We start from the raw sequence: 27495 nt of genomic DNA on the forward strand, positions 1-27495 counted from the left end.
GATCTGCTTTTAGACCTAGGTTCTGCACTCATATAGTTTCCAATCTTTTCTATTTCTTCCTTGAGTGGTTCAAGGCACCAAATTTTGTACATGCACAATGATTTAACAAGGACCCTCCTTTCGCCAAAAGCTGAATCATGACCCATTGGCCTGGCTACACAAAGAACCCACTAGAAGTAGAGGAAACAAGGAAGGTGGGAGTGGGTCCTGCCAACCAACTTGTTCTGCAGAGTGGCTAGCTTACAGTTTGACGCATATAAAACACGTAGATATTTGTATTAAGAAAGGAGCCATCCTCTTATCCTTCAAGTAGTTCCTTTAATAATGCCTGAGCCAGTGGGTGAAAATAGTGGAGCTAGAATATTGAGGAAGGCATCCTGTTAAAAAACGGGAAGGACCTCTTCAGCACTTGATATAATTCCAAATGCTGTAACAATTTGGGATAAATAGAAATTTTTTTAATTGAATGAATTTTAAGCATCTAGTCTATTTTTGATGCTTGTGATATAGCAGTGAATTAAAGAGTGAACTAAGCCTTCCCGATGCTTACGCTGTAGTGGGGGGACATAAGCAAACAGTGCAATGTCGAGTGCGGGGAGGAATAATGTCAGTGAGCGTGTAGTGGTAATAGCCAACACCACGATGCCGCTGCTGTAGTGTTACAAGGGAGGGCTTTTCTCTCTCATTTACTGGCAAATTCTAAGTGTCTACAGATGGTCCTGTGAGGTTTCGTATTAAGAATGGACAAATTTAACTAAATAAGAAAAGCCCCTGAATTACATGAGGACAGAGGCAGTTCAATACCAGCAAGAGCTTATTGATTCTTAGAACACTGCATATACCGGGGCCCTGCCGCAAGAAAACCTAATACAAAGTCTGAAGTTACAAAACCATGTCAATTAGGGAATAACTATTCGCATTATAATGGAATCTTCCGTTGGAAAAAAGGGGTGGGGGGGAGGTTACTGTTAGATTTCTTAAATAACAAAATCACACATGTAACCAAATCACCTTTTGTACGTAAAGTATTTTTACAAAACGCTTCTCAAGAGCATATGTGTTGCCTAAGCTGAGTGTGTGTACGTTAGGAGGAATCCCTCAAGCAGTGTGAACAACTTTCTGACTTGTTGCCCAAGACAATGATCTCTGCAGGCCATAGATTGTCGCCATGACCTTTCAAAGTCCTTCTTACCCCAGGGATTTGGGGATTCAAAGGGAAAGCCAAACCAGGCCTCTGTCTCGAGAGCGGGAAAAGAACAGTTGAAAGGTGTAACTATAAATAAATAACTTCTCTCATTCTCAGTACCGGTTGTTTGCACCATAAAAATAGCTTTCTCTTCATCTGGGTTAGTGCGAGGCAGATGGGGGAGGCCAGAACAGGAAATGCTTGGCTGAAAGGTGGTGGGGTCTAAACTTTCATCACAGTTGATTTTGGCAGGAAGGTGACATGTTTTCCTTTTTATACTCAACCTTTATAGTTCCAAGTCTGAAAAGTCTAAAGCTTCAGACTTATTCCCATTTTATTTGCTATAACTGCGCTGCAGATTCACTCTGTGACTCTCCATCCTGTTAGAGGAGACTGACCATGCCTTCCCTTGGATTGATGTTAGGGGGCTGGGGTTACCCTTGGGCCCTTGAACTTGATGTTCTGATTGTGTTTTTAATTCTAAAATCAGTGGAACATTTTATGTATAGCAAAAGGTGGGTGATTCCTGTAGGAGGAAACCAACTTCTGAAAAGGACCTCTGCCCGCCCTTGCAGGGGATGCAAGCAAACCCTGGGGACTTGACTAGAGGTCAGGAGGAGCTAAGGCCTGGAGCGCTGAGCTGCTTTGAGTGGTGGGGTCTGAGGTGATAACATGGCAAGGATGGGAAGGGCAGGAGAGAATGTTCCTGGTTCTTCCCTGCCAAACACCAAGTGTTCTGCAGGACACCCTGACCTCAGCTTGAAAGTCATCTTAGATCCTCTGGTTCCTAGGCTGCCCACCGCCATCCTATCCACTGGACCGTCAGCTTACACCCCCTTGGGAGTGAGGGAGTAAGTTTGCCCTCTTCCTTTCCTCTTCCTGTCTTCCTTTCCTCCTCTTTTCTCTCTCTTCCTCCTCTCTCTCTCTCTCTCCCCCCCCTTTGTCTTCCTTCCTTCCTTCCTTCCTTCCTTCCTTCCTTCCTTCCTTCCTTCCTTCCGGAGATGGCCTGGTTACTAATACGTGATTTTAATCTTCAGGAGGTAACAACAGCTGCTTTAAAAACTTCTGTCAACATGTCCCTCAGTGTAGGTTTCTGACTCAGGATGTTCTCAGTGTGTGAGAATCATACTAATGATTTAAGACAAGGCCCCAGAAGTTAATCCAAGTACAGTGAGGTTTTCAGGTGGGGGTAGGGGGTTCTCATTGTAGCTAAACAGCCCTTGCTAAATAGCCCTGTACCACATTGTTCTCTTTTACTTTCCCATCTATAAAAAGGTGGTGAACCCAGATCTCGACATCCTTGGTAGTTTAAGCTATGGTCCTTTAAAGTTATTAAAGAAGAAAAAGAAGAGGCAGTGGAATCTTGTTCTGAACCACTAACATATGGTTTTAAAATTTTAGGGAACATAGAAATCACCTGGAAAGGGGGGGAAAAAGGTGAGTGGAATTGCAGCTCCCCAGGCCTTTCCCCAGCAGCTAAGCCTGGGGCCTGGGAATCTGTATTTTAGTAAACTCCTTGGATAGTTCTAGGGGAAATGGTCTAGGACCGCACTCCGAGATACACGGTGAGAGAACCATGTAGGTGGTTGGATATGTTCCAATCTGATTGTGACTAGGGACTTTCCATAGTTAAAGATTCCCTTGATGTTACTAACAGACTGTGGGCTTCGGAAATTTTATCCACCACAGTTTTTTTTCTACTAATGAATCACTGAGGAAAAATAAAGACAGTGCATTATACCTTCCATCACTTCAACTTTGCTCTCCGGGAAACACCAGCCTCTACCCACCTTCTTGCATCCTATCCACATTAAAAGACATTCATCACTCATTAAATCAACAGTTAGGGAGAGATAATTATATAATCCGTACCTTTTCATGCAACAAGAAGACAGCATGAGTGTTGTGAAAAGAGCATGAGCTTTGTGGTCAGGCCGACTCCTGGTTCTGTTTCTTCATAGCTGTTATTCCTGGCAAGTTACTAAACATCTTTAGGCTTTGTTGCTTCATCTGTACAATGGGAATAATCATAGGGTTGTTGTGAGAATTAAATGAAACAATACATAGAAAGGACTTGGCACCATGCTTAGCATAGCAGGGGCTTAAAAATATTAGTTCTTCTTGCCCTGTTTTTTTCCTTTTTCAGATATTATTTTGAACTGCATCAGCCCGTTTGTGTTTCTCACTATACACCAAATACGCAAACACTTGACTGATAGCACATGGGTTGTTCCCTTTGAGCATGTGGTTCTCTCTTTGGTTCTACAAGAAATTTTCAGAGTGGAAAAGAAATTGCACAGTTATCTGGAGATCGTAGACACTGACATCTGTACTTACCATGTTTCCCCGGAAATAAGACCTAATCAGAAAATAAACCCTAGCATGATTTTTCAGGATGACATCCCTTGAACATAAGCCCAAATGTGTCTTTTGGAGCAAAAATTAATATAAGACCTGGTCTTATTTTCGGGGAAACACGGTAATTTCATGGGTCTGTCTCACTCCGAGTTTTATCCATTAGGCATTGTAAGCAGAATGCCTGGGGCCTACGAGAAAGTCTGAGCGCTGAATAAAAAAAATGTGGCTCCAAAATATGAAACACAAAAACTGCAAAATAGAAATTAATAAACACTTAGACAAATGGGTAGGAAACTATATTGTGTCAACCTCATTAATTGTTACATTTAGGGCTCATAACTATTTCATTACATTTAAAACAATTTGTAGGTTAGATTTTTCTGTTTGCAAAGATTTCTAAATATGCCCCATGATTGCCAAAAACTCACAGGCACTTCTAAATTAAATAGTTACTCATAGTCCAATAATTTGAAAAGTTGAATTACTTTTTTTAAGTGCTCTCAGTTTTTTGAAAGCAAAACTTCTGCTTAATATGGGAGTACAGTTTGGAGTGGAGCCCCCAAACATCCAAAAGTCTAAGGGCTACAAATGTCTAAGATAGCCTCACTTCTTTTCTTCAAAGATCAGTAAAACTGCTGCCACCTGAGTTCGTCAGTTTTGAACTTGAGCTTCACAGGGAATTATGTGTGTTTCTCTGATTATTCATTGGACAGGTTGCTTTTATTCTAACTGGTGGAATTTGCTTTGCTTTGAGTCCTTCTGAAGATCAGTATTGGCTAAATTACAAACTCCATTAGGGCAGGCAGGAGCCATGGCTGTCTCTTTACTGCTGTAGACGAAGCTCACAGCAAAGCATCAGCACACAGATAACAGCCAACGAGCAAATGAACAAGGCAGAAGCAAGAAACGAAGCATTTAATTTGAGTTGACCTTTAAATAAACTGAAAAGTGGTTCTGATCTTATCACCCATCCACTGTCGCACACTGTTCAAATCCCATCATCCAGCTCATTACAATATGTTATGACATATGTCAGATTATACACGGTCATTTTCTCCCAGAAGGGTCTTGGAAAATGTCACCATCTGTTTTCTATAATCGTAGCTATCTACACACAACAAATTTGTATCTGAAGCATGAGTGATGTAAAGTTCAACTTGTCTGAGAGCCTAACTTTTATGCGTTTTGCCCAGTTTAGATGACAAGAAGAGTTAACTCTTCTATAGTCACGGAAAAAGGAGGACTATACTTTTTCTGCTGACGACCAGAGCTTCTGTTGTGTGTGCTGTTAGTTACCTAGAATGTCTTTTGTCCTCTATTCTACCTGTGAACTCCTATGCATACAATTTCAATGTTCATGTCCTTTGTGAAGCTTGCTCTCTGTACTCCAGCAGTTTCCTCCTTGATGGTCCCAAAATATGTTGAACATTTCACTTAATCTCAGGGGAGTTTGTGGGCTCATTAGAACTGTAATGGTGGGCCATTGTAATGTCTGTGGTTGCTAGGTAGGCTGGGGCAAGGGCTGCTTCAGGGATGGTATTCAGAAAACTCAACCAATAGTAAGCTTTATCTCGACCCCATTACGTCATCTTTAGAGATCATTTCCTACCTACCTAAATGAGGCACGAGCATATGTTGGCAGGAAATGATTCAAAAATTTTAGACTAGTCTTCTAGGCCCATTCCTGAAAGGTAATATAAGAACCAAAAATAGATTAACTACAATGTTTGTACCTTCTTAGACAGTGAGTCATCATGAATTTTATGCACACACACATATACACACACACACAAAGAGCCATTGGTTAAGAACTGAGGACTTCCCTTATTGGGATTTGAAGCATTGTGAAATCTGGTTGCCCAGAGCAACTCTCAGTTACCAGTCAACTAACTGCTATAAATTAGCTGTATGATTTGTCTACCAAGAAGTAAAAATAGATTTAGAGGAAATGAAATCTCCCAGAGAAGATAAACTCTGATTTCACCTCACATTTTTTTGTTTCTCTTCCTATATACACACACACACACACACACACACACACACACACACACCCTGAAAAACAGCAGGGAGAAATCAGAGTTTTACAGGGCAGAGGGTACCCCTAGTTTCTTCACTTCAGTGAAGTGTGACTATGTTCCAGAATTGTGCATTTCTGTATTAAAAAAAAAATCACCCTAATTTAAATGAATTTATTTCCTCAACACATGGATATTTGAGCTATGCAGATAAGTGAACTTTTATCTAAAATCTCTACCCTCAAGAGTCAAGATAAATTTTAAACCTTACACAAAATTTGAGGCCCTTGAGCAATTCAAGGGCAGGACTTGATGAGCTCACTTTGAAAATGAGAAGTATCTCTTTCCAGTCGAGGCACCCACGCCAGTGGAATGAGCAAACTGCAATACCTCCTTAAAGATGAACAAAGGTCCTTTTCTTTTGCTCCGTGCCAAGGTCTTCAAACTCAGCTGCAATTTGTTATAAAGCTCAGAGATAGTGCATATTTCTAAGAGTGCATTAGTAACTTGTTATAAAGCCATACCAAAGTGAACAGAGGTAATCTTCCTTCCTTTTCAATGATTTCATTCTAAGTGACTGTGCTTAATCAAAGTGAATAGGTCAGATATTGTGCATACTGTGATGTCTGGCTAAGTGGTTAATGCTCAATTTGTGAGGGAGAGAAAAGAATACATGTGTTTATTGGATTTTATGATAAAATTCAAACTTAATGTGGGTTGAACACATCTTTAAAAGTGGACCTGTTTGAGTACGTGGTGCAAAATGCAGAGCTAGATACCATCCAAAATGCCCTGGGTTCTAAACAGTTGTGTCATAAGCCTACTTGTCAAAGCACAATTCTAGAGATCTGTGCTGCTCCTGTTTAAGCAGGACAGGTGTGACTCACCTAGGATAGGGTGTCTTCCTTACAACTTGTAACTCCAGTAACATTTGAAGAGTACTAAGGAGTCTTCTCTTTAAAGGGACTCCAGAGTAGATCAATTTTTGAAGCAAAAAGTCCTTTAGTGATACCATAATCACATCTGATTTATTTGAATAATTTTTATATTTGGTTTTCTTAAAGCATGGTGTGCTGAAGCCAGTTGTTTATCAGAATAGTTACTCATTTTCAGATGTACCACCCACTGACTGTGTAGCCTTTAGCATGTTAGTAAGGTACTCACTCATTTTTCAAGATTGTTTCACATCTGAAGTGCAGGTGAGCTGAATGTGCTTTGGGCTTTGGCTCTGTGTTAGGGACGTTATATACATAATCTCATCTAATCCTCTCAACAGCCTCATAAGGTGTTCCTTACAACCTTCACTTTACAGGGGAGGGAGCTGAGGTCTGAGAAGTAAGTTAACTTGTTAAAGGACATGCCTCTAGTAAGAGGCAGGATTGATATTTGAGCCTGCGTCTGACTCTGAAACTAATGATTTTTACATCCCAGCTAATGGTTGGTGTTGCTAAACCCTCAAATAAGTGGGCATATTTAGGCACTTCATTAGCAAGTCCTGCTCACCAGAATCCTTGGTACTAAAAAGCATCCTGACCTCTGCAGTGTACACCTGAAGCTGAAGCTGAATAATACTGAATGTCAACTATTAATGTGGAGTACAGCATAAGGAATACAGTCAATGGAACTGTAACAGCTATATACGATGTCAGAGGGCTAGTAGATTGGGGGCGGGGTGTTATCACTTTGTGAGGGGTGTAAATGTCTAACTATTACCTTGTTTTGTATACCTGAAACTGATGATAATAATAATTTTTTAAAAAAAGCATCCTGTTGGCCAGGAAGAATTAAAGTCAGTCCAGAGGGCTCCCGTCTCAGATCCTTAGAGTAGGCTCAGCCGCGGGAATCTGAGTTAAGGAATGTGGAAATGCCCACCACCCAGCTGCAGGGGTCAGTTTCACGGCTGATCCAGAAGTCCTGAGCAGGTCATGAAGACCGTGGGACATGGCTGAGAACATTGCTGTGTTGGCTTTCTCTGCATTGGAAATGCAGTCTTTTCAAATGACTTCCAATTGCTTCAAATGGATAACTTCATTTAACCAGATATAATTAAATCTCCCAGAATGGGCCTGCCAGTGAAAGGGGTACCCCCCAACCGCATCCCCCACCACCAAAATAATATATCCAGATCTTAAATTTTGCTTCTCAAATAAGGAAGTCACTTTCTCTGGGAGTACTTATTTGTGAAATTAGAAAAGTAGTAAATTGTTAATGTGTCTTGCTAGGGCAGGCCACAGGACACGGAGAAAGCTGCTGCTGGACTGCTGGACCCAGCTAACCAAGGCTCTTGTTCACTTCTCTGTCATTAACGAGCTGAATAACCTCTCTGAACTTTAGTTCCCTCAACTGTGAAATGAGGGCTAGGGCTGGATTATCTCTAATGGTCTTCACTAAAATTTTATGATCCCGATATCCTTATCTGATTATTTCCCAGAGTCACTTGAAAAGTTTAATGAAATGTTCTGGCCTCAAGATTCTTAAATAAAAGACACTCAGCTATTGCTAGAAATTTCAGTTGATCCTTAAGTTTCAGCAGATCTTTCTTACCCTTCCTTTAGGATCCAGTCCACTTTCTTATCTAGAAACCACAGTCTCCTTTAGAAGATAGAACAGTGTGAACAGAAAGCAAGGAGCAGGCTGGAACACAGGAAGGGAGGGTTGGGGTATGCTGAGCCAGGGAGAATCAGAGTTTGCAGACCCGGTCCCATACTGGAAGTGGGTATTAAGGAGAACTTTTATCCCTTTGTTACCAAGAGCTAAGAAAGTACTTCATCCTGGATCATTATTGACTGCCCATTTTCCTCTGTTCAGTCCTCGCTGCTTGGCAGAGGCCGTTGGTGGGTCTGGTGTCTCTTGAAGCGACAACCCTGCCATAGCCCTGGGTTCAGAACTGCCATGTGAGCAGTTTGCTCCATCAGCCATCATGTCTTTTCTCCCAGTTAAGCTGTAAGAGGTCTCCTTTTTAAGGACGGAGCAATAATCATAGGCATTTGGGTCCAGAAATTCTCATCCCCTGCCTCTTTTCCATAATCACATTCCCTTTAGGGCAATCTCTAGGCATCTCTCAAAAATCCATTTCAAAATCTAGATTTACTGCTTAGTGTCCTGTTGAATTTATTTGGACATCAAAAGAACCAAAATGTTTGTATCTTTTTATAGTTTTCATTCAAAGAACATTCTGATCCATGGGACATAAAAAAAAAAAAAAAAGGCTTTGCAGTACCCAACTGTCATGGGCTGTATTATTCAGCTTTGTCGAGAGAAAGACCTCAACCACTTCGGAACCCAGACGTCATTTCCCATCATGTTCTTTCACATTAAATGCTTATAGCTGCTCTTTGGCGCTTGGTCACTCCATAACTAAATATTGCTTTAGCACTCACTGTACAAAGAGCTTCCTGAAAGCAGCAGGGAGACTTGCTCGGGCCATAACAATGGGGGCAGTGTTTCCATTGAGTGGTTCACCGCCCCAATGCTGTGTCAAATGAAAGTGACCCAAGATCCCCATTCCACTTCTGAGCTTTCAGTTGTGACTTTTTCCTCATTTGGAAAAAGAAATGGGCCGTGATTTTGATGTGACTAGCAAAAGGCTTAGTTCTAGCATAAAATTAGACATCAAAATGTCTTTGAAGGAAAGCAAATCACTTCCCAAAAGCAGAAGGGGAGAAATCTTGATGAGCACAAAAGAAGCATTAGAAAGGGTTAACTATGGACATGGCCGTGAGGGTGGCTTTTTAGGGTCAGACCCAGTTTTCGTTATATTGTTGCTATGCAAGTAAATAAATGAGCTCACTGCTACACCCAAGCTGGGCAGAGAGAATTTATAGAGAATTAATAAATCCAGTGTAGGCAACATGTGGCTTTTCCTCTGGTCATAGAAAAGCAACTAGTAATCTTGGATTTTAAACAGACAAACTTCTATAACTTTGCAGTATCTGAAAATTGGGTCCAAGTTCTCACGGGCAGGCAGTGATAATAGTGATGTTTCTTTTCCTAGGGTTTTCTTTAAAGGGAAAAGGTCACACAGTTCATGGGCTTGAAGACAAAGAGGTTATTATAAGATCTAATAAATACTGTTGTGGCTCTGTTAATGCTTTTTAAGGGCATTTAAGAGAAATGGTCCTTTCCAACAGGTCTTTTTAGAAATTTAAGGACTCTGTTAACGCATGAAACCCAGAGATAAAAATAAAGTATAAAATTATAAGTAATACAGGGGGGTTGAGGGAGTTAGAGATAGACAGGAAGCGATCTAATTTTACTTTCCACATATGCCAAGAAAAATGCAAATAGATGACTGCCAATCAGTGAAGAATTCAGGCTACCTTAGGTACTGTTAATGGCGAGGTTATGAATCTGTGCTGTAATCATTGTGGCACAGTAGCACTTTTTAACTTCTCATCAATTGCTCATTATATTATTATATTTCCTGAGCACTACCTGGGTTGCCTAGTTCTTCACTAGACCTTGGGGCAGAACATCAGAAGCTGGTTACACACATTCATGCTCTCTGCTAGATTCATGTGTGAACGCCATCGGTCCATTATCAGGCATTATCCAGATATCACAAGCAAAGGATTGTGTACTTCAAGTCATTCCCATTGTTGCTTTGGATTGTGGAGACTTAGACCCAGAGAATTAAATCATGGGACACAGAGACTAGAACAGTTACAGAACACTCCTCCCTATACTTCTAAGTTGGATTTCTTACTATTTTTTAAAATTTTGTTAAAATAATTTAAAAATGATGTTTTTGTGATTTTGTCATTTTTGTACACACATACATCAAATGTAGAACTATGAACAATAATAATGATAATAATAATAATAATGGTAAACACTAGATTAGGACAAATGCTGCTGATGCTCACCATCCCATCCCAGTCTCTCATCCACTCCACCCAATTGTTTCTAATAGTAGAATGTTTCTGCTTCCCTTTTACTGTCTTTGTTCTTCCTTGGGGTTGCTGGTAGCATGGAAGGAGGGAAGGAGTCAAAACAGGGATGAGTGTTGGAGGAGAGAGATGAGAAGTTGTGATAAGTAGGTGGGCGGTAGGACAGGCATCAGAGAAAAGCACAACAGACCGTGGCAGGACCTGAGGCCCTATTAGTCAGCTTTTGCAGGATTCTTGGGGGACAAGGAGGACCTGCCTTCATGAATGGCACAGCCTGCTCCCTTCCCCCTTCCCTCAGTGCTGCACCAAACCAGCCGCATGTAGTTGAGAGGCTGAAGTTCTTCTAACCTCAGGGCCTCTGCTGCTGCGATGCTCCAATGCCAGGCCCCCACTAGCTCTGCTTTAAGGAGGAGAAGTGGAAGCCCAAGGAAAGCAGCCCCCAAGTAGCCTTGCTAAGACCTCGGTATAAGTGACACCATGTGAGCAGAAGTTGTCTTGTGAGAAATTATTTTGCTTCTAGACACTGTAGATGAGTCCCACTTCTTGGTGAGATCCTCTTAACAAACCCAGCTTGTGATCTTCCACTGAAAAGGCCTTGTCTGAAGAGAAATTCAATAAAGTGTCCTGGGTTTGGGACCTCGCCATCTTTCTCTTGGATAAATATCTTTATCTCTAAGCCTTATAAAGCATGTTTTCTCCTGGGGTTTTTCACTGGAATGTCTTGGGCTGTTATGGTGATAATTGTGACAATGGCAACACTGATATGACCAAAGTAAAATAGTAACCCAAGTAAATCTACTGATGGTTATCATGGGCCAAAGTCTCTTGCCATTTACTGCTTTGATGTGAAATCCCCATTGCCTCATAGACCTCACTAGGAACACTTTATGCATTTGTGAAGATTAATTTCTATCTGACTTAAATCTAAGAAAGATCAAATTTTGTTTACTCCCATAGTTTAATCATGAAACATTTTGAAGTAAACAGCCTTGAGATCTGTGACCACTAAGACACAAACAACGTCCTCATTATATTAAGAAGAAAATAAGAATAAGTTGTTTTTTGTCTTGTTTCTGTTGTCTTGTCTCCTGCATTCCTGGTTATCTTTGAATGTGTGTTGGACATTGTATTTTTTAAACATTTGAGAAATCATTTAAAGAAATCCTATAAAGATGTTCTCTACTTCCAGAGAGGATTTCATTTCCTTCTGCCAGCCTGACACATAATTCTAGTTTCAGGCTTTGAGGTGTTTTTGCCAACCCTGATGACTTAAAACCTAGCCTCAGCCTGTGCAAGGGTGCGTTCACTGCCATTTAGTTCTTACTTTGTATACAGTCCTTAAGATCTCACCCAAAGTGGAGCATGGTTATCAGCATCCCTACCTTGATGAGACATTTAATGTCCAATGTTCCCCTTCACCCAGAGAAGCTATGAAAAACACAATGTAGCTTCTGAGACACCAGTCTCAGATGAGCAAATGCCCCTAGAGAAAAAGTAACCTCAAAATTAGGGCTTATCTCTATGGACTCCTTCTCCATTTCCAAATTTTGACCTTCACTATCTTTTAACACTTTGATGCTATTAAGAAGATTTTTAATATCTTTTCCTCATTTTCTTAAACTGTATTAGTAAGATGGTTGATCTGAATTACCTATTCCATAATTTAAGTACAAAAGTAAAATATGTAAACCTAGATAACAATTATAATAAAAATAGCTGAGGCTTATGGGTTTATTCTATGCTGAGTGCTTTATGTACTTAACCTCATTTAATACTCATAATGTCCTATAAGTATTATTGTTGCCATTTTACTAATGAGGAAACAGGCTTAGAATGGACAAATACCTTGGTCATGTTCTCACAGCTACTGTGTTTCCCCGAATATAAGACCTAGCCGGACAATCAGCTCTAATGCGTCTTTTGGAGCAAAAATTAATATAAGACTTGGTCTTACTTTACTACAAGACTTTAATATAATATAATATAATATAATATAATATAATATAATATAATATAATAATATATAATATACTGCCAGGTCTTATATTAATTAATTTTTGATCCAAAAGACGCATTAGAGCTGATTGTCCAGCTCGGTCTTATTTTCAGGGAAACATGGTAGTAAGTAGTAGAGCCAGAATTTAGATCCAGCTCTGCCTGAGTCCAGCTGATGTTCTCAATCACTCCCCTCATTAGACCTAATTCTTTCAATGAGCTGAAGACCCACTGTGGCCTTGGCCTCTGGTACACAGCTTCCTATGTCACTTGGGGCCTGTCACTTGGTCTCAGAACTAGAGAAAGCCTGACTCCTGTTCCTTTCTACTGTATTTTCCTTCTGATGTTAAGGTAAAAAGCAGAGGTTGTTTTGATTTCTTTTTACAAAATTCCCCTATATGTTTCTAGCTTGTGACTGAGAAGAACACAGGTGTTGGTGTCACATGCAGGCTCTAGACTGGGGAAAAGGAAACCATCTAGCAGCCCTACTTGGAATTCCAGTAGTGGTTTGCACCAAATAGTTGTGCTGGTGATAATTCTTCTGTGGGTTCTGATTTCTAAGCTTTATCTAACAGTCACTCTGCCTTCTTGGCTCCCTCACTTAACCCTGCATGGCTGATAAGAGACAGTTCTGCCCCTTCTCCCATGGGTCCCACTCAAACTAGAGCTAACTTACTTGGAAACCAACCTTATCCTCTATCGACAGGCTTTGTTTAGTGTCCTCCCCAGTTCCACCTCATCTCGCTTAAGAAAAGCCTTGAGTTTTCCTTTAGTTTGTTAATATATCCAGTCAATACATTTATCGAAGACCTACTATACTTAAGGCGATGTGCTAGACCCTGCTGTTATATACAAATGAAGAAGAAATGGTCTCTGTCTCCACAATACTAAGAGACGAGATGCACTGAAATCGTCAAACTATAGTTGATAAGTACCGTTAGAGATGTATGGATAACATGCTCAGGGAGGGCCAACGAGGGAGATATTGCATCTGTCTGGGAAAGGCTTCATGGGAGAGAGGCACGCAGCTTAGCCTTGAAAATTGAGTAACATTTGAGGGTGAGGAAAAGAAGAGCCACCTGGACAATGACACAGCGTGACTGAAGGCGCAGAGGTGTGAGGCGGGTCCTGTATTAAAAAACAGTAGTTTTGTCTTGCCAAGGCATAGAATTGGTGAAGAGCTCTCGGGGCCTGCCCTCAGAGGCTTTCAAAGTGCTGATGGAAGAGGGCAGAAGTCCACACATGAAGGCAAAGGCCGGAACTCTGGGGGCCAGAGACATGTTTAGTTTGGCCAATATGCTGTTGAAATATTTCAGCCAATTTTAAAAATCAGATATCGCATGAAAATCCACATTTCTGGTTTCTCCTGAAACTGAAAGATCTGGCGCCACAGGGTGTGTTTTTTCTGGATGGCAGTGGCTGGAACTGAGGAATGGCTGCCTCCTTTCAGTAGGGTGTGAGTTCTATCTGCCCTACACAGAACCCCGGCTGGCTTCTCCCTTCGCCCTACCTGCTCAGCCCTGCTGACACCTAAGTGGCAGGCTCCAGGTACAAGCCTGGCCAAACCAAATGTGGAGACATGACCGACAGACCGCAACGGCCTCTCTTCCAGCTAACTGACTCCCACACCGGTTGGTTTTCAGGGTTCCCAGCCCTGGCTGCTACCCCAAACACAGACTCTTCTTTAAAATTTCAGCATGCACGGCTCTCAAAATTACAAGATGTGGAAGTATTTAAAGTATTTCTGAAAACATCTCAAGCTACCCAGGATCTAAGACTCAAAATGGTATAAATCAAACACATCAAAGTGTGGGGCGGGACAGGTCGTGTCTGTTTGCTTGTTTTTATGCAAGCCGATTAGAGACCTAACCTAACCCCAGTCTCTGGACTTTTGATCCTATCCTGCCAAGGCCCAGCCTTGTAGCTTTCTTAAATGGACTGTTCCTGGTCTAAGTGTCTACAGTTGGCCCTTCTTCTCTGCTTCATAGCTCTTCTCCAATGGTCTGCCTTCAGACTCCTCTGTTAGTTGACAAGAATGGTACTAGTGGCTAAAGACGGATTCCTCACTGGGACAGAAAACCCACATTTGGAAAAGGCAGATCCTCTTCCAGGAAGATCAGGAAAGTATGTGCAGTACCAGCCAGTCACAGAGCCCCAGGAATCCTACAGTTTGGCCCCCTTTGTGGCAACACTAATGAACTAAGAGGTCAATTTGGTCATTTCTAAGGCTGAGCCTTTGTAACTATAAATAAATAGACAGAATGAAAGGAATACAGAAAAGAAAAACAAACGCAGGAGAAAAGGAAATGAGAAACCTGACTTGATTTCATTGAGAAAATAAGTTTTAAAATGCCCTTTATGGAGCATTTCCATCAATGCTTTGCCATGCAATTGCCCAGGAGAATTTTTCCAAAATTTATATCCCCTGAGCTAGACCTTGGTGTTCCTTGCAGGCTGAGGTTCAGTAATTCTGGGATAGTAGAACGGGTTTTGTGACTATGTCAAGCTGGGAGAAAAGGCCTGATGAACCACAAAACTGGATGCTTTGTAAGGTACAGAACAGTCAGCACTTTCCTCCGAGGAGAGAACACACAATTGGCATGAAAGTGACCCAAGCCATGGATCGAGGAGGAGAGTATCCAAAAGTAGGTTTCCAGCTCCATGTTCCTGTAGGCCTCACAGAGTGGGCTGTTGTGTGCCCTGATGTGTCTGACCAGATGCAAAACGCTGATCCCGTTTAAATTCCATTTGTGGACCAAAGTGAATTAGATGGTAACATCGGGAATGCTGGAATTGGGGGAGGTTGTATTTTGTTGGCTTTTCCCCCTTGTGGTTTTCACCATCTGTTTCTTTTAATGCATAAACAAGGAAAATGACTGGTTTGGAACACAAAGTTTTTAAAAACCAGATGACCACAGGCATCCTCTAAATGAGAAAGAAAGAGCCAGTTGGGGTTCTGTGACATTTGTCAGGAAGTGAGATGTTAAATACCGGGAAGCATTAATGCTTTCTGCCAGTGAAGATCCACAAAGGCAAGGAAAAGGCCTTGTCCGTGACCCTGCCTTCCTGAGGTCGTGCCATATGTTTACATTTTACCAAGGATTATTTTCCAACAGCACCCTGCTCCCCTCCCTTTTTAAACTAAAGATGAAGCCATTCAGCTGGCCTGCAGCATAACCAGCCTTGGTTTTCCATTAACATTATTGCTAACTTGGCAACCGTGGATAGAATCCACTCTTAGAAACTTTTAGAATGAACAAAAGCTGCGTTGTGAGCAGGTTCTATTATAAAGCCAAAATAGAGAGCTATAATTAGAGGAGCTGATGAGATAGACTAAGAGAAGATAATTCATTTATCTCCTGGATAATAGTGACAAAAAAATTATATAAGGGCATTAGGAACACAGTGTGCTTTTCTTAAGCAAAGGGCATCCTGCTTTAAAAAGAAAGATTTGCCATGCACAATACAGTGGCCACTCGATAAAATGGTTCTGTATGCTCCATGCCAACAAACCTTAAAGCAACAGATTCCTTTTTTAAACTGGAAGCAGGGGAGAAATTTGATGGGGTGGTGACTGCATACTAATCTCTTTTACCTTTTTTTGCAAGAAACAATCAGCCACAAGCACCAGGGATTTAAAATCAACTTGAACTCGCGCATTTTAGAGCCTCCAGGGAGAAGGACATTGGTGCATTTGGCCAAGTTCCACCCATTTCAACATAAGACATGAACAGTTTTCACATCGTGTTGTAGGCAGCCTGACACCAGAGATTTCACAGTAGAGAAAGGATAAAAGATGACAGTCTCATAGGGAACAATCAACTTTTCCAAATTTGCAAGATCTGTTCTCAAAAATGTCCAGGGCAATACTGAGGTGGGCGTTCTTAGTCATTCATGAGCAGGGCTTAGGCAGAAACAAGACCCTAATAATTTAGAAGCACTTGGCAGATTAAATATATTTCAAAATGAGTTTAAGTTCAAATAATTTCTCTACTCATGCTTAGGACACCATGAAGTATGTAGATAGGAAAACATGAGCCTGTCGGGTGCGAATTGTTTCATTGACATTGGTTCCAGATGCCAGTGTTGTGATGAGTGTATTTGACTTCTGACATCCCTTGGACGTGGGTACTGTCTGGAATGTTTGCTTCCCTGGTGGAAATGGGAAAATGATTAGAGACCTGAACTCTGTTCCTGGAGGCTCCTTGACTCGTTATTTTATTTGTTTCCTAAGTTAAATTGAAAGCTCTTGGAGGTTTCTAAGGGCAGCCCTGTGTGAGCATTAGCTTCATAAAATACTCTAGTGACCTATGGAATTTTAGTTAAAATCACAATAATGTCAGATGAAGAGGCGTCCTGGAGAAAGTATGAGAGGAATTTTAAGTGGCTGAACTCTATTTGCATTATTCATTCTACAAATAGTTTCAGAGCCTTAAAAAAATTTTTTTTCATTATGCTGTGATTTTGATGTTCCAACGGATGATCTAGGACATTCATAATTCAAAAATGACTCTCCCTTCAAATACATTTTGGAAATTAAGACTTTATCTAACTAGTTTCGAGATGATTTTGTTACCATGAGGAAGAGGGATAGAGATATTTCAAGGTCTTCTTCTTCACTGGGATTCAAGAGGGATTTAAAAGTTTCCTGATCTGGTGAACTGGTGTCCTCTTTTCTCCTTCTTCTTCTCCCTTCCTATTTCTTTGGGGTCCTTCCTTCCTTCCTTCCTTCCTTCCTTCCTTCCTTCCTTCCTTCCTTCCTTTCTGGGGGAGAGATGAGGGAGGCATGTCTAATGAGGGGACTAGGCGATTCACTCAGGACTCAGGCTTGGAATTTTACCCCTCTGTGTCTTCTTGCCCACAGGTGATAACCCCAGTGAGGACTGGCCATGGCTATGTGTACGAGTACCCATCCAGATACCAAAAGGACGTCTACGATATCCCTCCTTCACACACCACTCACGGGGTATGTACCAGGACGCAGTCACCAGGGGAGAGGAGTGCTTCAGTGTGGCATTCCTTCAGAGCTACAGTGGAAAGGAAAACTACAAATTATGTATATTTCTTATAAGGCTTGATTTAGGTTGTCTATCCAGGAGCCATTTTAGCCAACATTATTTAAAGTATGTTTTCTGGATTTTCTTTATCAGGAAATCCTAGGCTTTCCTCTGACAAAGCTTTTGTTACTCATCACTTAATCATTTTCTTTCAGGAAGTCTATAATTTCAACTACAGTTTAAAGTACAGACATATAGATATTTCACTGAAGATCATTTTTATAGTCAATCTAAGTCAAAGAATATGAAACTTAAAATAAAAAATTTCATCAGCCTCATATTACATAGAATGCTGTCAAATAGTAAGGGTATATACATAAACTGGTAAATAACTCCATAATTAAAATCTTAGTAGCATGAAAAAATAACAAATATAAGACATTTCTATTCCGGGTAACTCAGGTGGGTGTTTCTCTTCAGGTATATGACATCCCTCCGTCATCGGTGAAAGGCTCTGTGTTTTCAATTCCAGTGGGAGAGATAAAACCTCAAGGGGTCTATGATATCCCTCCTACTAAAGGGGTAAGTGAGCTCCTACAGAGCAGCAAAAAAGGTGTGTGTGTGTGTGTGTGTGTGTGTGTGTGTGTGTGTGTGTGTACTGGGATAAAACAGGAAGGGCAAACCAAAGGGAAAAAACTAGTCTTTGTGAGAGAGTAAAGGAATGGGAGGGAAGGTGAGAGGGAGGAAGGAAAAGCAATAATTAAAGATAACTCTAGGGAGTTATTTAGGGGCCCCCACTTGAAAAAAATGAGGTAATCAATAAGGAGAGTCAATAAGAGGCAAAATCATTCATTTAATTTGGCAAGCTACTAATATACCATATATATATATGATGTTACAGCTTAGTCCATGTATATGGATTAATGCATTTGATTTACTCTGCTATTCTCAAGGGGAGGCCTGCACAGGAAGTGCACATATCCTTATTTTACAGGTAACAGGAGTGTGTCTCAGAACATTCGGCATCACACAGCTGGTAGATCCAGGGAGAGACCTTAAGTCTTCTGACATCTAGTCTGCTATTAATGTATAATCTGCCTCTCAGCCTGGATCTAAGGAGGAAGGATACCCAGGAGGTGCTCAGAAATGTGGGATAGGACCCAGAGAGAGCAGCTCAGCCAGGAGGGTCCACACAATAGCCAGCTTTGAAGCCAGAGGAAGGATGCCCTTGTCAAAGGATGAAGGAAGTAGGGGCAGAGCAGAGCCTTGGAAATACCTCCCATTAGTGGGTGGGGGTGAAAGAAAAGGAACCAGCATACAGGCCTTCAGAAAATCCAGGCCTTCATTTTAATGTACTGTTGTTTCCATATGTTCATGGGAGCCAACTGAACAAATACTAGCTTTGGTTTGTACTTACTTTTCAGGTATATGCCATTCCACCCTCAGCTTGCCGAGATGAAGCAGGGCTCAGAGAAAAAGAGTATGATTTCCCCCCTCCAATGAGACAAGCTGGAAGGCCGGACATCAGACCCGATGGCGTGTATGACATCCCCCCAACCAGCACCAAGCCAGTGGGAAAGGACCTTCACATGAAATATAACTGTGATGCTTCAGGAGCTGCTGAACTGGCGACACGAAGACATCAAAGCATTTCCCTGAAACACCCTCCCTCACATCTGGGACCAGCAGGAGGCAGTCAGAATGACGCCTACGATGTGCCACGAGGGGTTCAGTTTCTGGAACCACCAGCAGAAAGCAGTGAGAAAGCAAACCCTGAAGAAAGAGACGGGGTTTACGACGTCCCTCTGCACAACCCAGTGGACACCAAAGGCTCTCAGGATGTGGTGGATGGGATCAACCGATTATCTTTCTCCAGTACAGGCAGCACCAGGAGTAACATGTCCACATCTTCCACCACTTCAAAGGAATCTTCACTCTCAGCTTCCCCATCTCAGGACAAAAGACTCTTACTGGATCCAGACACAGCCATTGAGAGACTGCATCGGCTCCAACAGACCCTGGAGATGGGTGTCTCCAGCCTAATGGCACTGGTCACCACGGACTGGCGGTGTTACGGATATATGGAACGACACATCAATGAGATACACACCACGGTGGAGAAGGTGGAGCTGTTCCTGAGAGACTACCTCCATTTTGCAAAGGGCGCTGTCGCAAATGCTTCCTGCCTCCCAGAACTCACCCTCCACAACAAAATGAAGCGGGAGCTCCAAAGAGTGGAAGACTCCCACCAGATTCTGAGCCAAACCAGCCATGACTTAAATGAGTGCAGCTGGTCCCTGAATATCCTGGCCATCAACAAGCCCCAAAACAAGTGTGATGATCTGGACCGGTTTGTGATGGTGGCAAAGACGGTGCCCGATGATGCGAAACAGCTCACCACAACCATCAACACCAATGCAGAGACCCTCTTCAGACCAGGCCCCAGCAGCTCGCATGTGAAGAATGGGCCTGAGAGCATCATGAACTCCACTGAGTACCCACACGCTGGATCCCAGATGCAGCTGTTGCATCCTGGGGACCACAAGGTCCAAGCCCTCAATAAGCCATTGCCGCCAAGCCTGGGCAAGGACCAGCCTCCTGACTGTAGCAGCAGTGATGGCTCTGAAAGGAGCTGGATGGATGATTATGACTATGTTCACCTACAGGTAAAGAAACCAAACTCATAAAGCACCTACATTCACATTCAGGGAGTCCAGGACTAAGAACCTGTAAAGCTGGTAGGCTGGACAACCAGAGGGAGAACATGATTAATGGTAATCCAAGTGGTTCTCTAATTGGAGGCAACGTACAGGAGAAAGACCACTGGCCTCAGCGTCCAGAGTCCTCGGCTTGAGTCCTTTCTCTGACACTAATTGTGCAACCGACTTATATAACCCCTTTGGGCCTTAATTTCCTCATTTGCCAAATGAATGGAGCACAGGGTTGTATTAGATACCACTGATAAGCCTCAGGCAAGCAGGAAGATTCCCCAAGGAGGACAGTGGGCCCTCAGATAATCATACCAGCTCCACTTCTATTTGCATTTTATGATATGGTTCCACGATACTTTATTTAAAAAGTGGGGAGAGGGAGTTTCACTGTTACTGGGTTTTCCTGAAAATAAGACTGGTCTTATATTAATCTTTGCTCCAAAAGATGCATTGGGGCTTATATTCAGGGGATGTCATACTGAAAAATCATGCTAGGGCTTATTTTCCAGTTAGGTCTTATTTTCAGGGAAACACGGTAGGAGAAAAAAAAATTGAAAGCCTCTGTACTAGAGAATTTCTCAGGTCCCATCAGCTCTACTCTGTGTGTGTGTGTGTGTATGTGTGTGTAATTACTTGCAGAAAACTTAACCCACCTCTGACTTACCTTGAAGGCCACTGGGCATTTGCCAATTGACCTAGAACTTAACCTGCACATGGGAAACGGGCAGTCATAGTCGGCCTCCTACAAGTTGACATGGAATCCTGACAGCTGGCCCTTTCACTTTGGGGCATAAAACATTCTACCAAGATTCATTCTTTAGAATTCAGCTTACTGTCTTATTCTTCCATTCTTTTCATTTGACTAAGAGCCACAGATTATCCTGAAAACTATTTAACTACAGTTTCCTTGAGAGCAAGAGACTGGGGAAGGAAGCACTGAGCCACAGGAAAGGTGTGGGGAGAGAGTCAATGGCGGCATTAAACAGTCACCTGACTGGTGTCCAACTCTGCATATTGGGAAATACTAATATGATGTAGAGTTGTAGATGATTCGAAGAAACTAGAAGTGCAATGTGGACCACATTTAGACCTGAGTTAGGAGGTGTATAGGTTTGCATATAATCCATTAGGAAAGAACCGTGAGAAACAGTACTGGTTAAGGAGGTTTGAAGGGGATCACGGGTAGCTCTCCAAAAGTGGTTAAGTGGAGCAGAGAGTATGGCACCCACTGTGGAAAGGGGTTTTAGTTTGCAACCCTAACCTACACAGTGACTCTGAGTCTGGCCGAGAAGCAGGCCATCCCTGTCCGGGATTCACAGGGCCTAATTGGGCATGCAGGAAATTGCAAAGGCAGTGGAAAATGAAAAAGTATTTACACATTTGTCAATGAAATTGTTAGCACAAGTGAATCATAGTGGTGATGTAATGTTTTCTTTATGTTGAAAAATAATAGGGTAAAGAGGAGTTTGAGAGGCAACAGAAAGAGCTGTTGGAAAAAGAAAACATCATCAAACAGAACAAGATGCAGCTGGAACATCATCAGGTAAGTTCAATCAGAACAAAAGCCACCTGGCATTGAAAAGATTTCCTGCTTAATAAGAAAGGTATAACTTCAAAAGATCATGATTTTGATCCTTCCAGCACACTTTGGTATAAATAAGCTCCAAGGCATATAATAGAGTGTAAGAACAAAGAGGTTTGTGGTCTTAGTAATCCAGCTGGTGTACCTGGATTACATCCAAACAGCAATTTTTCTGGGCTAAGCCTGTACATCTAACACATTAAAACTGTTTGGGTTCAGGCTGTTGATCTCCAGGAGCAAGACCCACTCAAGCAAACAGGTTATATAGTAAGACCACAGGAGGGAAATTCAAGAACAGAAAATGAAGACATATAGCCACGTCCAATGAGAACTAGGACTGTAAATTCTTTCTTCTTCTTGTACCTCCTTTGCTTCTGTCTAAATCTGCTTCCTTCTCCTGTATTTCATGGTAGTTTCCTCTGCTTGTCTACTCATTTGGGTCTGCTATAATTTTATACAATCCATAAATGACCACTTAAAGCGCTTTCTATAGATGGCTTTTCATTTTAGCTCATAGTCAGCCCCTTCTGTGGTTCATCAAATACCTAAACAATTCCTAGCTACCTACTTATCTATCTCTCCCCTACAACATAAGCTGTGGCTTGGCCTTTCTTGGTCCACCATAAAGGCAGGAGGGCAGCATCCAATGTTTTCAAAATATATCTAGTCTATTCACCAAGGGCTTTGGGCAGGGCAGATTCATTCAAATGTTGGGCTTGAGTGGGGCAGATAATGATGGGTATTGTTAGTACAAGGCATAAAAATAAAGAGAAATGAATTGAGGATTTATAAGCCTTTTCTTAGATGAAATTAAATGGCACGTAGGGACATGAAATGACACACTGCACTTGGGAAACCAGAGTTCTACTCTGTACTTTCTAACCAACCGTGTGGCCTTAGGCAAGTCATTTAACCTCCCTGAACTTCAGTTAGTTCTCTATAAAATGAGAAAATCCCTCAACTCTCTATATAATAAGATGATATATTTATGACCTCATTTGCAAAAGCATAAGCTAAATATCTTGAACCATCGCCCTGTCTCTGTTTCTGTTTGCTTTAGCATTTGGCCAAGCAAGACTGCAGGGCTTTCGGTAACTTACTGAAACCATAGTAATTCCTAAGAAGAAAACAGACTCTACAGAACAATAAAGCTCACTGTGCATTTCTTGGGGAAGACCCTGGGTGAGGTTATCCCTGGTCTGACTCAGCCCTGCCTCGGAATGGAAGATTGACTGAGCCCTAAACTTAGGTCACAGATAGTCCTTACCTACAAAAGAAAGTCTCTCCAGAGACTAGGTGGATTAGCTTGAAGGTTATTATTACACTTTAATGTAAGGTGAGGAGAGAAGGAAGAAAGCTAACAATCATTGAGTCTGACTCTGTGATGTCCTCTTCTTTCAACAGCTCTGTGGAGCTGTTATGACGCACGGTTAGCATTCAGACTCCCTTAGGGATGTTCTTTTATAGTACACATATATTTATATGCATTAGTCTTTCCCATGGTGCTGGATCATAACTTAAAAATCTGGACAGAAAGAGTAAGAGAAATAGAAAAGAGTCACGGATTGTTATTTATCTAAGCATCTTAAAGGGACAGAGTCAAGGCTTTCTTCCAGAAGGAGCAAACTGTCAATAATTTACTTGACAAAGAGATCCCTACATTTGGTTTTCCCTTGCCACCACTCAACATTTAATACACATTTACATAGAACCTACAATATGCCAAACACCATTCTAAGCACTTTGTAACTATTAACTCATTTAACCTTCATGGTGGTGTATAAAACTGAGCTGGGTTTAAACTGGATGCTGCCTTCCAGCCTGAGAGCAGAGGAAGCCAATCTTCTAATGATAGAAAGTCAGCTGGAGGCTTCCTTAGGCATCATCTTTCTCAACCTCTACATTTCACAATTTAGGAAAACAAGGCAACATGACAACGTCCTCACGTCTAATAAGCACCTGACACATATGAGGGATTAAAATGCCTGTCTTTTAACTCCAAGCCCTGGTTAATTTCCATTACAGAATGCTGCCGTACCCTTAATGAAATCTGCTTTCTTCCTTGCAGCTAAGTCAGTTCCAGTTGTTGGAACAAGAAATTACAAAGCCGGTGGAGAACGACATCTCAAAGTGGAAGCCCTCGCAGAACCTCCCGACCGCAAACAGCAGTGTGGGTGCTCAGGATAGGCAGTTGCTTTGCTTCTACTATGACCAGTGTGAGACCCATTACATTTCCCTTCTCAATGCCATTGACGCTCTCTTCAGTTGCGTCAGCTCAGCCCAGCCCCCGCGGATTTTCGTGGCCCACAGCAAGTTTGTCATTCTAAGCGCACACAAACTGGTGTTCATTGGAGACACACTGACGAGGCAGGTGGCTGCCCAGGACATTCGCAACAAAGTGATGAACTCGAGCAACCAGCTCTGCGAACAGCTCAAGACTATAGTTATGGCCACGAAGATGGCTGCCCTGCATTACCCCAGCACTACCGCCTTACAAGAAATGGTACACCAAGTGACAGACCTGTCCAGGAACGCGCAGTTATTCAAGCGCTCTTTGCTGGAGATGGCGACGTTCTGAGAAGAAAAGGAGGAAAGGGGGACTGCGTGAAAAACTGGAAATACTATCTGGTTTTGTAAATGGTGTCTATTTTTGTAGATATTTTATATGAAAATGAAATATTTTAACATTTTATGGGCTAGACAACATTCAGAAATTCAGGGAGCTAGAGGGAATTTTTTTTTCCAGTGTGGTTCTTATGTATATACACATAAGCATCTAAGATATAAACTATTCGCAAATTTGTCCACGTGTGTGTGCTTGTATATTCATGTTTGTTTGTTGATGTTTGTCTGATACATTCCATTAAAAAACATGAATTAAGAAGCACCTTAGTAAGCAAGCACCTCCTAATGCTGCTTTTCTTTCTTTCTTTCTTTCTTTTTCTTTCTTTCTTTCTTTCTTTCTTTCTTTCTTTCTTTCTTTCTTTCTTTCTTTCTTTCTTTCTTTCTTTCTTTCTTTCTTTTTTTAAGAATACATACCATCTGGTTGTAATATTGCTCTACATATACTAGTGATTTATTCAGAACCTTTCATTTCCAAGTCTGGAAGCATTGTATATTTGCAAGTGTTCATCTCCCGAGGCATGGGATGATTTGTCCTTGTTCAGAAACCCCTTCCGACATTGACTATCTTGGGCACATTATGGCAAAATATATCACTTCTGGTTGAGAAAGCCCTTTTAGAGAAAAAGTTTCAGAAAGCATATGCTCATCCAAGCTCTGATATTTTGGGTGCTGGAGAGATAAGAGACACATGTGTCTAGAAGCCATGTCCCCAGCCAAGACTGGGTTGTTTCAACACCGAGAGGACATCACAATTAAAGAAGAGCATGTGTTTCCCAGAGCTATTTGGTGGTCTGTATTTTTGAGTGATTTGGCCATGAGTTTTCCCAAATGATGTTGTTAGACTTGCAAAAACCATATTATTTGAAGCAGGAATTCATAAAGACACATCAGACTATAATTATCCACACAAAGAAAGATGATTCTACCTGCTAGTTGTAAGTAGAGGCCTTTCTGACTCTCAGCATTCACTTAGGTGCTACTACCCCCATTTTCTGAGGGGAACTGGCCAGTTTCATGGTCACCTGAACTTCAGAGCCACCAGCTCTTTCACCTTCCTTGAAACATGCATAGGCAGACCTGACACAAAGCAGCTCTACAGAGCCTATCTAATCTTTACAACTCTGTCTGGCTGACAGCCCTGTGCATACAGACGACCATCATCTCACCACTCATCACAGCATCTGTTCCATAGTCTGTCCCCTCGCACCTGCTGGTGTTGGCAAAGCACAGGCACATCACAAGCTATCACATTCATTATGGGGCAAATAAAACACTTCCTACCTGGTGAGAAAATGTATTCACATATTACCAAGTCAAGAAGCGTGTTATCTATGGTCTTTCAGTCCATTTCTCCTTTAATGATTTTATTCCAGCCTATTTAAAAACATTTTTATTTGCAATATATACTTTGACTGAGTTCAGCTTGCTTATTTTAAACAATCAAATCACTGGAACAGAAAATGATTTAAAGAGAAGAATGCGCGATCTCAGTATGATAAAAAAATATCAGTGAAACTTATCATAGAAGGTGCTTTTTAAAACAACCGCTATTGTAGTTCTCAAAGTCCTGCTCTGCCAGAAGAAGATTAAAAGTGGTTATATGACAAGTAAATGTATGGGGAGGAAGGAGATTGCTGAAAATCAACAACACTTGAAGAAATTTTAAAGTGTGTCCTTGTAGATTTCATTGTAAATGTGTATTTCTTAGGAGATGACAGACTTGTTCTAAGCTAAGTGATGACATTTCATGTTTTCAAGACCAAAATGTTGAGTCTGTATTACTCTCTTTGCCATCTTGTATGTAGAGACTATTTTAAATCATTAAATTTTTTAGATCTGTGTTTTCGTAGCCACTGGGTTTTCTTTTCTATATTTCTTTTTTTACCACAGAATTAGATGCAGGCTTATTTTGGCACTCCTAATATAGAAAGTTATTTTATTGATATTATAGATCTGGGTTTTTTAGGAAAATTGAGAGTTGGGTTTTTTTTTCATTTTGTGTCACTTCAGATTACATTTGCATTAAAGAAAATTCTAGAATCTGTGAACGTTACCAAACCCAAATATCTGGAACAAGGCCTTCTCTTCACCAGAAGGCTTGTACATTTAAGTAATGGCTAGGACGATTTCTCCTATAACATAGATACTACCATTTATGTGGTTTTAGAATCAAAGGGAATTGTTCCATTCATTCTGGAATAGACATAATTAAATAATTAAAAGACAACTATATTTGGTGAAAATAAGAGATTCATAACCCCATAAATTATTTTTAATGCTTGGCCCACTCTTCCACTCAGGTGTCCTATTGAGATTTATAGATAAAATATTTGAATATACCTTGTATCACTTGCCCACATCTATAAACATTAACTGATTTTCAACAAAAGTGTCAAGTCACTTCAATGGGGAATGGAAAGTCTTTTGACAAAAATGATGCTGGAACAACTAGATCTCTCCATGGGGAAAAAAAATGTTTACCTTACATACAAAAATTAACTCAAATGGATAAAATACCTAAATGTAAAGCTTAAGTCTCTAATACTTCTAGAAGAAAATAAAGGAGAAAAATCTTTGTCATCTTAGGTAGACAAAGATTCCTTAAATAGAACACAAAATCACAAGAGAAAAAATCAATAAATTGGATTTCACCAAAATTAAAAGCTTTTAGTCTTCTAAGGAGATCATTAAGAAAACAAAAAGTCACAGACGGAGAAAATATTTACACTACATACATCTGTCAAGGGTATGTATCAGAATAAGAAGACAACTAATTTTTTTTTTAACTGAGCAAAAATGTAAACAGAAACTTCACAAAAGAAGACATAAATGAACAAATAAATGAAATATAATCACACCAAATAGAATCACTACAATTAAAAGGACAAGACATACCAACTGCTGATAAGAAAAGGGTACAAATAGAGCATTCATACACTGCTGGTGAGAATATAAAATGGTACAAACATTTTGGAAAATTGATTGGCAGTTCCTTAAAAAATTAAATCAATGCCCACTGTATGACCTAGCAATTCCTCTCTTAGGTATGTACCCAAGAGAAATAAAAGTACATGTCCATACCAAGATTTGTATAAGAATGTTTATAGCAGCTCTATTTTTAATAGCTGAAAACTAGA

The 27495-nt window shown here is 41.1% G+C and overlaps 1 protein-coding gene across 4 annotated transcripts in view; it reads left to right on the forward strand.

Annotated features, from left to right (window-relative positions):
- Positions 1 to 26199, forward strand: part of NEDD9 (neural precursor cell expressed, developmentally down-regulated 9) — a 176694-nt gene extending 150495 nt beyond the window's left edge. For all 4 annotated transcript variants that reach the window (XM_074335230.1, XM_019743000.2, XM_019742999.2 and 1 more), the window contains 5 exons: positions 17308 to 17409; positions 17921 to 18022; positions 18865 to 20106; positions 21605 to 21694; positions 23802 to 26199. In XM_074335230.1, the coding sequence (XP_074191331.1) occupies positions 17308 to 17409; positions 17921 to 18022; positions 18865 to 20106; positions 21605 to 21694; positions 23802 to 24311 (2046 nt within the window). In that variant the 3' untranslated portion in view covers positions 24312 to 26199. The remainder of the gene's footprint in view (positions 1 to 17307; positions 17410 to 17920; positions 18023 to 18864; positions 20107 to 21604; positions 21695 to 23801) is intronic.
- Positions 26200 to 27495: the final 1296 nt, after the last annotated feature.

Source organism: Rhinolophus sinicus, linkage group LG06 (genome assembly GCF_036562045.2).
Source record: "Rhinolophus sinicus isolate RSC01 linkage group LG06, ASM3656204v1, whole genome shotgun sequence".
NCBI classification, from domain to species: domain Eukaryota; kingdom Metazoa; phylum Chordata; class Mammalia; order Chiroptera; family Rhinolophidae; genus Rhinolophus; species Rhinolophus sinicus.